Source organism: Pongo abelii, chromosome 8 (genome assembly GCF_028885655.2).
Source record: "Pongo abelii isolate AG06213 chromosome 8, NHGRI_mPonAbe1-v2.0_pri, whole genome shotgun sequence".
NCBI classification, from domain to species: domain Eukaryota; kingdom Metazoa; phylum Chordata; class Mammalia; order Primates; family Hominidae; genus Pongo; species Pongo abelii.
The window spans coordinates 24,351,979-24,365,551 of NC_071993.2; the positions used below are offsets into that span (position 1 = coordinate 24,351,979).

Below are 13,573 nucleotides of genomic sequence, written 5' to 3' on the forward strand. Positions count from 1 at the left end.
GTAGAAGCTCTCATATTCTCGTGGATTCCACCCTGGCCCTTCAGGAACTCTGGGAAATATGCCATGGTTTTGCTCCCTCTGAGGTAAAAGGGGTGAGCAGATACATGTTACGCTTTTCACTTATAAGTTGCCACCTGGAATCCAGACTTTGCAGTGACCAGAGGGCAGAACTGAGCGGGGCTTTCAAGACGATGTGCTGCACAGATGCCAGCTCTGGCCACAGTGCTGTGCACACAGGGTCTTTGCTGCCCAGCATGTATCTTCCCACTTAAAATAGATAAAAGAAACCATAATAAAAACCAACATCAATGAGTTCTCTTAAAAAGAAAGCAAATATGCTTAAAGTATTAACACATTGGATCTATGTGTAGTTTCACATTATATGACCACATGAGGAATTTGTGTGGTGTAGCAGGAGAGTTCCAAGACATTTCATAGGGAGACTTGAGTGTTGGTGGGTGGGGAGGGGCTCCTGGGCACCTCACTTATTGTCTGGCAGGATCTCCTTGGAGCCACTGGAATTTTAAGGACTTTAAGTAAAGGAAGATTGGTTACCCTCTGGAGAGAATGCTGGAGGTTACCTGGTGAAATTGTTGCTCTTAACACAGAAGGGAAAATTCTGTTTTGATCTATGAGTCATATAGAAATGTATTATACTATGGAATTTGTGAAATTGTTAGTGGGGCTTGTAAGACAGTTTGTGTGAGGCTCACACCTTTGCTCTAATTATTGTTTAAGATTAATTATTTTTTAATTATTGTTTAAGATTCTTTTATAGGGTCTTTGTTGGGAAACTCAAACAGTATCATTATGTTCCCCTCACATTTGGAAACCTAAGGCGCCCAGAGGGCTTATCTTAGGATCACACATAGGTGGCCATCTGTGCTGGTTTGCCAGGGACAGTCGTGGTGTCTTATTGTCCAGTTGTAATTATTAATAGTGTCTACTTTCCCTCTCACAAATGCTGGTTTATACTAAGTATAAGGTCACCCTAACCACCTGACACATTGCTGTCAAAACTAGGACTGGAGATCCCACATTTCACATGCGCCAGATCATCCATTTAAGCAAATGTTATCCCAGTTGTTAAAAATCCTTTATTTCTGACTTACAGGGCCTCATACCATAGCAGCCTGTCTTTTAGAAACAGTTAATGTGGAACACATCAAACACGAGGCCTCTGGTTGAAACACTTTTGTTGACTTCTTTGTTTTTCACTTTGTTTTAATGGACTCTCACAGTTATGAATCCCTTTGAAAAGTACATTTTAAGGACTTCAGCAAGCATTAATTATTTCTTTTGTGTCCTGATGTCAAGTCATTTTCAACTATCTGGTTCTTAATAGGATTTAAAGTGAAAAAATATTAAATATGTATCAGGGCAATTCCACTTACTCTTGGTTCTTGCAATGATTTCTCTGCTGAAAAACTTACATAGGCCAGGCATGGTGGCTCACGCCTGTAATCCCAGCGTGATTACTTTGGGAAGCCGAGGTGGGCGAATTACCTGCAGTCAGGAGTTCGAGACCAGCCTGGCCAATGTGGTGAAACCCTGTCTCTACTAAAAATACAAAAAAAAAAAAAAAAAAAAAAAAAAAAAAAAAAAAAAAGCCAGGCATGGTGGCAGGTGCCTGTAATCCCAGCTACTCAGGATGCTGAAGCAGGACAATTGCTTGAACCCTCGAGGCAGAGGTTGCAGTGAGCTGAGATCACGCCATTGCACTCCAGCCTGGGCGACAAGAGCAAAACTCCATCTCAAAACAAAGGAAAAAATGCCAGGCACAGTGGTTCACGCTTGTAATCCCAGCACTTTTGGAGGCTGAGGCGGGCAGATCACAAGGTCAGGAGATCGAGACCATTCTGGCTAACACTGTGAAACCCCATCTCTACTAAAAATATAAAAAATTAGCCAGACGTGGTGGCATGTGTCTGTAGTCCCAGCTACTCGGGAGGCTGAGGCAGGAGAATCACCTGAACCCAGGAGGTGGAGGTTGCAGTGAGCCAAGATCACACCACTGCACTCCAGCCTGGGTGACAGAGCAAGACACTGTCTCAAAAAAAAAAAAAAAAAAAAAGAAAGAAAGAAAAAAGAAAAAAGAAAAATTTACATGAGGGAAGTTGACATGCTTTCCACAACCCTATAATTGGCCTACTGAGAAATCATATGCAATTGTTTACGATTTTTGTGATTAATTCTCTTCATGGTGGATGCCATTTACGTTGCGTTATCAACACCAATAATGGTCCAGTTCTGTAACGGGTTAGCTATGACTGCAAAATCACCATTTGTCTTTACAGCACTCTTTTATCTCATCACTTGTCTTTCCTTTTAAATGACATTTGTTTTATGTGGTAGCTCATTTTGAGTCATGAATTGCAACATATGGAACCACTAACCAAGAAATAGTCTTGCACCTTTCCCTGTTAACAGAAACAGAGTTGAAAACTTAGCCTCCTAGTATTATTATTATTCTAGTTCTTTATATGACTGGAGGAAAATCAGATTTCAAGTTCTTCCCGCTTTCCTTATGCCTTTCACAGCAAATTTCAAAGTATAGCAGCAGGCAGATTGCAATGTAATAGCAATTTTTAAGCCCAGAAATTAAATTAAACCAGAAAGAAATACACCTACTTCTAGTTCAAATAGTGTTTCTTCCAGAAAGAAGAGCATCTCCACAGTAACAGCAGTGACAATAAGAGTATTTTCATGAAGATCGGAGTTACCAGGTTTATATAGATTGCAGAATACAGCTACTGTCTTCCGGAGACACTGACAATCAGTGCTAAATTGTTAGGAAGGTCTCTGTGCTTTGGAGAAAGATATGGAATAGTCGGTGCCAGGGCAAATAGAGTGCCTTCTCAAATTGTTTTCAGTTCCTCTTCTTAAGGAGGAACAAAAGGCCAGTAAGTAATCCAGTAGAAGCTTTTCCCTATAGAATGGTCAGAAAGTTTGATCATTCAAAAGAACATTATTTTACCATAAATACATGTCTAGGTTTCCTGATCCTTAATGATTCATGTTAATTATCTTCCCCTAATGCCTTTTTCTCTTGTGCATATCACAGAGTTTTGCTTCCTGGAATATCAGCAGAGAGGGCAGTCGGCTTGGCCGATATGGGGGAGGGGAGGGTCCTAGCAGCTGGAACACAAGGTCAGCTGACCAAGGGGGTTCCTTGGGCTGCCTGGAAAATGGTAGTTCAGACCTGGTGGGAGACATTTCCCTATTTTTGTCCATCTAGGGGTCAACAGAGGCCTGAAAGACTGCTCTGACACCTTCCGAACAGCCCCCAGGAAATCTTAATCAGCATCTGCCGATGGATCTTTTCTGGCTGGGTTGAGCTAGCCAGGAGGGCCCCGGGGCAGGATGCTGTTTGTGGCTGCCAACTGCCACCGCAGCCCTCTGCTGCCTCCTTCATCCTGGGGTTTTTGCCTCTGTGCTACACCAAATGACAGGTAGGAGCTACTAAGGATGGGTTCTTTGGACACCAGAGCAAGGGGATTGGGGTCACAACCAAAGGCTGCGGGACATCTGATATGGGCTGCTGCATCTGCTGCTACAGTGTTTCTCTCTCTCTCTCTCCCTCTCACACACACACACACACACACACACACACACACACACACACGCTTTTCTCCCGCCCTCCTCCCCACTCTTCCTAGCATTAATACTTTAAAGACAAAGACACAACAGTATACAAGAATCAGGATGATCTGGACCTGGAAGGCTGAACACAGCAGGGCCCTCCATGAATATTTTGCACCTAAGGAAATAGTAAGGTTAAAACTAGATTCATCTGGCCTTTGCCCAGGGGCCACCAGGACAGAAACTGTGTAAGATTAGTTCCTCCTTAAAGCAAGATTGCCAGGTAATTCTGTTGCAAAGTCATAGAGACCTTAAGTTATCTGCCCTGCAAACCCCACTGCCTCTATTCAGGCTGCCAAGGCACTGTTTTAATTTTTTGAAAGATTCACCGCGTCTTCTTGGATTTCAAGAAAAATCCCGTTAAGAATTGAGGGGCTCTCTTCTTCGCCTCCTGACGTGAGTGTAACTCACTTCCTGGTATGTCTCCTTTCCTTTTGGCCTACATCCTTTGTCTGTTAGGTGCTTCCACATCCTTATGTCTTAAATGGCCAAAATACGTCACCCCCACTGCCAAAACACACGGGTCACTCGAGGTCACAATCTGGAACATAGGCCGGCCATTGTTCTGCACACATTCTTGATCTAAATCAATCTCAAACCTTGCTGGAATGCCCTGTAAACTGGGGCAAGGTATGGTCACCAGACTAACCATTGTCCTTTTTTACCCCTCCAGTGACGGGGCTACTACAGGTTACAAAATCGCGCTCTTCCTCCTAGCTACTGTGTTACTCTGAAATATCTGACATCGCAGAGCTAATGTTGCCTAAGTTATTTTCCCATCCTCTTTTTTTTTTTTTTTTTTCGGACATCATGCCTCCTATTTTCACTCTCTGGGAACTCTGCCAGTTTTTCAAGGACTGGGTAAAGAACAAAATAAATATTTGTAGGTGGTTTAAAAGGAGAAGTATGTTGGTTGTAACTCTGCCCATCCAAAGAAATGCATTTTCACTGTCTTTCAGATTTTTGGAGTCGTTAACTGGGAGAGCTTCAGAAGGTTGACTTTACTAGTTTACCTTTCAGATTTGTGATTAAGGGCTGAGTGTGTGTGTGTGTGTGTAAGTGTGTTGGGGGAGGGAGGAGTCTGAGAAAGTGAGGCAAGTAAGTAGAAACTTTTTTTTTAAAAGTCCAGATTAAGTGATTGAAATCGACTGTGTGCAAATGACGCTATACCTCTTCATAGATGTTAATCGTGCCCTATAAAGTTAGTGCCGGAAAGTGTTTACTTACAACACCCAGCATATACTCTTTCTTTCGAATTGTTTGGGATTTTTTTTTAAGGGAGTTCACTGAAATTTGGGAGGTTCAACAGGTTGCTGTTTCTTAATATGTGGATCACCCGATTAGGGAGGCTCACTCTCCCTCTGAGATTAGAAAGATGAGGGCACTGGCTCCCAGCGAAGGCTCCCGGCCTTAATCATGTGTGAAATGTTTTCCTTCCTGGGCTGCAGAGCCTCGGTGGTTTGCAGCAGTGGAACCAGGCAGGCCCAGTTGTGGGTAGGAGAGGCCGTCACCTGTTGAGGCCTCCCCCCCGCATCGCCCTGCCCTGGCAGAGCCCAGCCCCCAGTCCCCGGGGAGCGCGCCTAGGGACGGAGGGCCAGGAGCAGGGGAGATCCAAGAGGCCCCGCGCTGGAATGCGGTTTTCTCGGGCGAGGGAGACTTTTCACCGGAGTGGAAAATAGTTTGGGGTGGGGTTTCGCACCGTCCCCTCCTCCCCAGCCCCGGGCCCCCTCCCAGGCGCTTTCTGGGAGCTTTTAGAACTGCGCTCTGAAGTTTCCAGAGAGCGAGGAGCTTTTGCGGCAGGCAGAGACAATGGAAGAAAATGAAAGCCAGAAATGTGAGCCGTGCCTTCCTTACTCAGCAGACAGAAGACAGATGCAGGGTAAGTAGCAGACCCATTCAAAGATGGAGTTACAGGGACGCGTGCCCCTTGCCGCTTGCTGCTTTTTATAAACTGCAGCTCTGGGACCCGGCAAAGAAAAAAAAACAGGCAATTTCTTGGGATGGTACATTTTCCAAACTGAGTAGAGAATAGAGAACTGTGATTTCTTAGGCTTGACTTTATCTCTGGCACGATTTTCTTAAGCAGCAAAAGAGGTGGTGGGGTGATGTCACATTTGTAGCACAGTGAGCCATCAGCATGAGCTGTATCTCTAAGCAATGACAAATAAATCACTAAGCAGCTTTTAATCATTTCCCCCCGGGGCTCCAGCTATGGGAGAAAGGAGCTGTTTTTGTGAAACTGTCTCTAGGACGGCAGCTTCCATTCATTGGTTGGGGGATTCCATGTGGCAGATGCATGCTGGCTGCAAAGTTTGTGCAGAATTTTAGAGTTAAATTACAGAAACCAGGCATGCTTTATTTTGCAGATCCGAGCAGCAGGGGAGGGCTTGAGCATCTGGGTGATAGATAGAACTCTGGATCTTCTTTTATGTTTTAATTCAAAACTTGGGAGTTGTTGGACAATTTTGGTAAATTTTCTCCAGGCAGTTTCCCTTTAATTGTGTTTATAATAGACTTGTCTTTTCCGTAGGGAATTTCCAGAAGCTTATGTTGTTCCAAAGAAATTTCGCAGCAGGGCTGGGTGGCCAGAGGAGGTCCCTGCTGTCTGGCATCTGATGCCAAGAGCTGATTCTATGGGATCCTATAGGCAGCATGTTCATAAACCACACAGCCCTGGACCAGCCGCCCCACCCTCCCTCAGGTTCATGCAGGGGCCAGTACACAACAAAAAGATGTGCGGGAGTGCAGTGCTGTGCGTGGGAGTAGGGATTATGCACAGGGGAAAAGGTGTGTGTTTTATGGAAATGTGAAAGGGAAGTAACACATGACTCATCCACGCTGAAAATGCAAAGCTAAGCCAGACAGGAGAACTTACAATGACAGATAGAAATCCCCCAGTGAAATGCAGAAAACTTGAAGTTTTGTAATGGCTGGAGAATCCCTGAGTCTGAACAGTCATCTATCGAGGTGTCTGCATTCGTGCTGCCAAAGCACAGCACTCTCCTTGAGGCCACCGGGGTCAGTGGCATCCAGTGGAAGATAAGGCTACCTCGTCCCCCTGACCCCTGCAACCCCCCCACCCCCATTTTCTAGGACAGGGTCCTACTTCTGGAATTCAACCTCTGGGTCTGTCCTGAAAGAAATGACCCAGATTCTAGACGGGCCCTTAGAAAGGGATCCATTTAAGAAATGACTTTCCAACAATCAGGGCAATTCAGAGGCTTCAGAGGCTAGGATGGTCAGGCTGAGACAGTGTGCTCCTTTGCTCACTAATTCATTCATTCAGTGAATATTGAGCAACTGTTATGTAGACGTCACTGTTTTAGCTGCCAGACATCCAGTGGTGAACAAAGCAGACTAAAAATACTTGCCTTCATTGAACTTACAGTATAAGTACCAAGTTTCAGTGGGTGGGGAGCTGGTAGAGACAGACAGTGAGCAAATAAATAAAATATATAGCATGTTAGATGGCAGGATTGCTGGATTTAGCAAATAAAAATACAGGCGGCCCAGCTAAATTTGAATTTCAGGCAAACGGTGAATTTTTTTTTTTTTTTTAGTATATCCCATGCCATATTTGGGATATACTTATGCTAAAAATACTTCTCCATTATTTATGTAAAGTGCACATTTAACTGAGCTGTCCTGTATTTTATCTGGCAACCCTATTTGTTGGAAATAAGGTTATGGAGAAAAATAAAGCAGGAAAAGGAATAGGGAGTGAAACTGTAAATAGGATTATTAGAAAGAGCTTCACTGAAGTGATATTTGAACAAAGACGGGAGAGGTAACAGCGGGAATCTAATGTTTTCAAAGAACAGCAAGAACATGGGAGAAGGATCGTAGGAAAAGAGACTGAGAGGTAATCCCAGGCCAAATCACCTAGGGCCCGTTAAACCATTGTAAGGACTAGAGCTTTTGTTTTGAAAGAGGTGGGAATCTCCTGGCAGGTGGGACTACTCTTTTTTTTTTTTTTTTTTTTTTTTTTTTTAGAGAGGGTCTCATTTGTCACCCAGACTGGAGTGCAGTGGTGTGATCATAGCTCACTGCAGCCTTGAACTCTTGGGCTCAAGCAATCCTCTGGCTTTAGCTTCCAAATAGCTGGGACTACTGGGACATGCCACCATGCATGGTTGTATTTTATTTTATTTTATTTTATTTTATTTTAGAGTAGGGGTCTTGCTATGTTGCCCAGGTGAGTTACAAAGGGATTTGTCTTTTTAAATGGGGTAATACTGGGTGCCGTATTGAGCACAACCCACGTAGGGTTGAGGGAAGGGCAGGGAGGCCTTTAGGAAGCTTCTGCAGCCAAGGAGGCAAGAACCAGGGCTAGCTTGGACCAGGTGGTGATTAGCAGGCAGTGATAAGCAAGCAGATTCTAGGTGTGTATTAAAGGTAATGCCCAAAGCATTTCCTCTAGCCTGGGCAGCATAGTGAGACCCCATCTCTAGAAAAAAAATTTAGCTAGGCATAGTGCCCTGTAGTCCCAGCTACTTGGGAGGCTGAAGCAGGAGGATCACTTCAGCCAGGAGGTTGAGACTGCAGTTAGCCATGATTACACCACTGCACTCCAGCCTGGGTAACAGTATAAGATTCTGAAAGAAAGAGAGAGAGAAAGACAGAGAGAAAGAGAAGGAAGGGAAAAGAAAAAAGAAAAGAAAAGAAGAGAGGGGAGGGGAGGAGAGGAGAGGAAAAAAGAAAAGACAAACAAGACAAGACAAAAGCTATTGCTAAAGGATTCAACTTGGGATGTAAGAGAAAAAGAGGAGTCAGAGACAACTTCCAAAATTTTGGTGTAAGCAGCTGGGAGAACGGAGTTGCCATTTGCCTAAGTGGGGGAGTATTTACAAAGAACAGATGAGAGGGTGTTTATGGTTTGAGGGTCTGAGGAGCAATCTTTTGATAGATTAGGATTGAGAAGTTTATCAGCTATCCAAGTGGAGATGTTGATTGCAATTTGGATATTAATCACTAGAGCTGAAGGAAGACTGAGAACTGAGAGATCCCCTAAGATTGAATCTGTGTGTAGAAGAAAAAGTCCAAAGGATGGCCCCCCAAGGCAGTCCAGCATCTAGAGGTCAGGGAGATTGGAAGGAAGGGCTGGAAAAAATGGCAAAAGTGGAATAAAAATCCAAGTTAGATTTTTAAAATCCTGTTCAGTTCTGGGTGAATATGATGCTGTAGAGAAGCATGGCTTCATTTTTAGTTCTCCCAGTGAGCACGAGTGTCGCAAGGGAGAGCAACATCTCTGATGCTAACATCACCCATAAAGTCCATTTCTATCATTGCATTCTCTCTTGTGTCTGCCTGTGTATCTGTTTTACCCGATGACAATGTGATATTCCACAGCAAGGACCATGTCTTATTTATTCACGTTTGCATTTCCAGCACCTAACAGAGCACCGGGCAACCTAACAGAGCACCGGGCACTGTAGAAGGCACTCAATAATCATTTGTTGAATGAAAGGCTAATTATACCACTTCGGGACTTTGAGTTTATTATCCTGCTATAGATAAGGATCCCTGGGGTGATCATGTAACTTATTGTCCAAATGAGATCCTTTTGAGAGTGAAAGGGAACACTCAAATAAATTTACTGGGACAACAGTTGTAACCCAGAGCTGTTTTGGCAAACTGGGGTATATGATCACCCTAAGAATAGCTCTAATCAATGAAGCTTCCGTGGCCGAATAGCCCGGCTACCAGGTAAATAACAATGGGGAAGTGTAGCACATAGTGTGCTTTGCAGAGTAGGCACTCAACAATTATTGGTGGAACATGAATCTAACTGTATCATATTCTCTTTGAAGCCCATGGGCTCTTCAGTGTGACCCTGGGGCATAGGCATTCCTTGGGATGACTCTGTCCACAGCAGTCCTGATGTGTGTGCTTTTGCTCTGGTTCCTAAGATCTTGAAACCTCTATGCAAGTGAAGTGCTATCAGCCCACCTGCTTGCCTTCCCCACCCTCTGATTGGCAGCCTCCCATCAAGTGCAAGCCTGGGGAATCAGATATGCAGAATCCTCCTCTAACACAGCCCCCTCAGTCTCTGTACCCGTATCACATTTCATTCTTCAAAGCACTTACTGTTACGTGACATTTAGAATCTATATGATTTGTTTGTGGTTGGCCTCTCTATTTCAAATGTGGACTCCTCTATGAGGGCGTTAAGTCTGACTTGATCTACTTGACACTTCGTCTCCTAACTCCTTTCAGGCAGTCAAGAAATAGTTGTATGAATGAATGAATCAATCAATCAGTGCTTGACACAAAATGCTTTTCTGGGAAGAGGAGCTCCTGTCTCTATTTTGTCTAAGATCTATACCAGAAATCCTCTTCATCATTGATAAAATTTTAAGGTACTATAGAGGAATGTAATGACCTGGTTTCAGCTGTAATTTCTGTGCTGATTTGTATATATGTTATGATAGTAACAAGGCAGCTAACCCCATCACTTTGGGATGCTGAGGCAGGAGGATCACTTGAGGCCAGGAGTTCTAGACCAGCCTGGGCAACATAGTGAGACCCCATCTCTAAAAAAAAAAAAAAAAATTGTTTTAAGTAGCCATGCATGGTGGTATGCACCTGTAGTCCCAGCCACTCCAGATTCTGAGGCAGGAGGATCACCTGAGCCCAGGAGTTCGAGGCTGCAGTGAGCCATGATTGCATGACTGCATTCCAGCCTGGGTGACAGAGCAAGACCCTGTTTCTAAAAACGAACAAAGAAAAAAAACAAGGGAGCTTGAAAACTGAGGGATGCTGTAGGATCCTGCGGCCTGCTAACCGATTATGTGTATTAATCGGATAGGCTAATTGTTGTAACCACCCCCTAATCTTGGTGGCTTTGCATGATTAAGGTTAATTGCTCACTCACACACAGCACAGTGTGATTTCTGTGGCCAGGTGGATTTCCTGGGTGGCCGCTGAGGCTCCTCCTGCCTTGTCACTATGCCATCCCCCATGGCCTTGGAGGGTTATGCTGGATCCTTTGTATTCAACTGGCCAAAGAGTAAAGAGAGACAGAACGTGGAAGGTTATTCAGGAGGTCCAGGGGCCCCAACAAAAGGTGGCCCACATGGCTTCTGCCCACAACACATTGACTGGAATTAGTACAAGGCCCCATGGAGATGGAGATGGCTGGAAAATGTGGTCTTCCTCTGTGTGCAGCAGAAGAGCGTTCTGGTCGAACACATCGGGCTGTCTCTGCCACAGTACATCCAGAGTGGTTGTACAACCAGACCAAACAGCAACTCCCTATGATGCTCCCTATGAGAAGAGAGCTTCTCAGCACAATTGAGAAGGAGACAGCTAACCAGAAGCCACTAGAAAGAAGTGAGGGATGCCTTCCCTAAGAGTCTGTGGCCTACCTAATCTTGACCCAGGAATAGGATCTCAGGGAAGCCGTCAACACTGTTGCTGGCTCTGGAGCAGGTGTGGAATGCCTGAGTGATGCAAGGCCCCAAATCCCTTGCTGCAGGTCAGCTGACCCAGCCAGAGTAACCCGAGTTGTGGCCAAGAAGCTGGCCTTGGCAGCACCTGCAGTTGCCTGCCTGCAGGACTTGCAGTGCGGCTTTCTCCTTGAGGACGCCCCATCTTCCATGAGCCTCTGAGTGTTTGGTGTCTTCGCCAGCCCCTACTTTCTATGCTTTCTTTCCAGAATGCCAAATCCTAGCCTGCGAGCCCCTTGGATTCCTGAAGAGTGTCCGTCTAGCATTTCTGCCTGCCTTGTCCTCACTTCTCCAGGGAATATTCCAGGGATTTTACTCGGCTTTAAGCTCCTATGTTGCTCTTTGCCCTGCTTGAAGTGAGCTCCCAAGAGGAGTTGCCCTGGGCTCTGCAGAGGCTGGGAGGGGCAGGAAAGGGAAACAGGACTGCCTTTCAGCAAGCCCAAGCCTTGCCTTCATGCTACAGCTTCATTATTTTGTTTGACAAGGATTCCCAGAATAGCAAACAGCTAGACACACCCATATTTAAATGTTAACACCAAAGCGCATTCCAAACAAGAAATCGAATTGTATTTCTGTTTTGATGGCTTGGATAATCCACACTTGAGCTTTTCTCTATTCATGTGGATAATGAGGAGTTGGCCAGGCTCAGATCTCTGACAACATGGCTGTGGAATTGTGACTAAATATCCTCTGCCTGATCCCTCTCTTGTTTGTAATCGTTCTTAGTTTTTCTCCGCTGAAAAGACCACATTCTCCTTAAATGGCTGGAATGGCAGAGTTGTTGCTTCTCCCTCAGGTGTGGGGCTTGAAGCCTCCAAGAGCTGAGCCTTGTCGAGGAAAAGGCTCAGGTTACAGATGTGGGTGAAGTGCCTTTGTGTGGAAAGTGGCGTTAGGTGGCTCTGAGTGCTGGTGACAGGAGAGCAGATGCCTTGAGGTAGGAGGGGAGGCAGACAGGATGCTAGAGCACCGGGCATTGGGTGGAAGGCACAAGGCATGAAACTGAGACAAAAGGAAGGATTGAGCTCCGAAGGCAATCTGACGTTTGCCAAGTGGCTACATTGAGCCTTCTAGCCTTGCTAGTGGTTGATGCCGTTTGTACCTTTCCTCCAAATCGCATCAATCCTTGCTAAGCAACTGGAGATATTTTAGAAAAATCCACAAGAAAGAGAAAAAATGGAAAAGCAACATGAGGTGAAAAGTGCTAGGAAAAAAACAGGGATCTGATGAGTCTAGTCCAGTAAGTCAGGGCTGCTCAAAGATTTATGTGGACAGAAGATTGGCTCTGACCCCCAAAACTCTCCCCTTCCATCTCCCTTCCCAACTCATTTCAAAAAAGAAAGAGGGTTTATTGTCCTGGCTGTCTAGACCTCTCTTGATGCTCTTTGGATGAAACAGAATAGATCATATGAGCCTGTGCGGCATAGTAAGGCAGAATGCGACTTTCTGCCCTGTTGTTGCCGTTGGACATGCATGGATGTTTATCTGTATGGCTGTATGTATATATGTAGACAGATGTGTGTTATGCCTGCATAAGAAATCACCTTTCCAGAGGCTCAGTCCTGTTAATTCATCTAGCTGTCCTGGATAACTTAAAATATATTTTCTTAATAATGTCAAAACTAATCTTCAAATTCCACTTAAAAGTCAATAGTGTTGCTGGGTGTGATGGCTCATACTTGTAATCCCGGCACTTTGGGAGGCTGAGGCGGGCAGATCACTTGAGGTCAGGGGTTCGAGACCAGCCTGGCCAACATGGTGAGACCCCATCTCTATTAAAAATATAAAAATTAGCCGGGCATGGTTGCGCGCGGCTATAATCTCAGCTACTCGGGAGGCTGAGGTACAAGAATTGCTCGAACTCGGGAGGTAGAGGTTGCAGTGAGCTGAGATCGCACCACTGCACTCCAGTCTGAGTGATGGAGTGAGACTCTGTGTGTCAAAAAAAAAAAAAAAAAAGGTAAAAAATGAAATAAAATACATAAAAATAAAAAAAAAAATAGCCAGATTTGGTGGCACACATCTGCGGCCCCAGCTAGTCAGGAGGCTGAGGCAAGAGGATTGCTTGTGCCCAGGAGGTAAAGGCTGCAGTGAGCCATGATCATGCTACTGCATTCCAGCCTGGGTGACAGAGCAAGACCCTTTCTCAAAAAAAAAAAAAAAAAAAAAAAAAAGCAAGAGTGTTATATCAAGTATACAACAATTTTGGCTGATATGAAACACATGCACAGCACTCAACAGATAAAGCTAAACCTCTTCAGATTGCACAGGTATTTATTAACCTGAGAGATAGCATTTTCTGCATCTAGCTTTGTTCAGTAGATCCTGTTATTTCTATATTATTAAGGAAGAGATCATTTTAAAGGCAGCCATGATGTGAATCTAAGTGTTGGAAGGGCAACCTAAATAAATGAAATGACAGTTTAGCCCCCAATATCTTTTAAACCAATAGTTCCATCTTCTTCTCCTTGTAAACTTACTGCTGA

At 44.7% G+C, this 13,573-nt stretch overlaps 1 protein-coding gene across 13 annotated transcripts in view; it reads left to right on the plus strand.

The window, feature by feature from the left end:
* KIAA1217 (KIAA1217 ortholog) overlaps window positions 1-13,573 on the plus strand; it is a 380,568-nt gene that overhangs the window by 30,048 nt on the left and 336,947 nt on the right. For 2 of the 13 annotated variants that reach the window (XM_054522074.2, XM_054522067.2), the window contains exon 1: window positions 5,126-5,521. The exons of 1 other annotated variant lie outside the window; for it this stretch is intronic. In XM_054522074.2, coding sequence (XP_054378049.1) covers window positions 5,452-5,521 — 70 coding nt within the window. In that variant the 5' untranslated portion in view covers window positions 5,126-5,451. Of the gene's footprint in view, window positions 1-3,195; window positions 3,453-5,125; window positions 5,522-13,573 lie in introns of those variants that run through there. 10 more of the 13 variants (XM_054522070.2, XM_054522073.2, XM_024253412.3 and 7 more) reach the window with 8 other exon arrangements.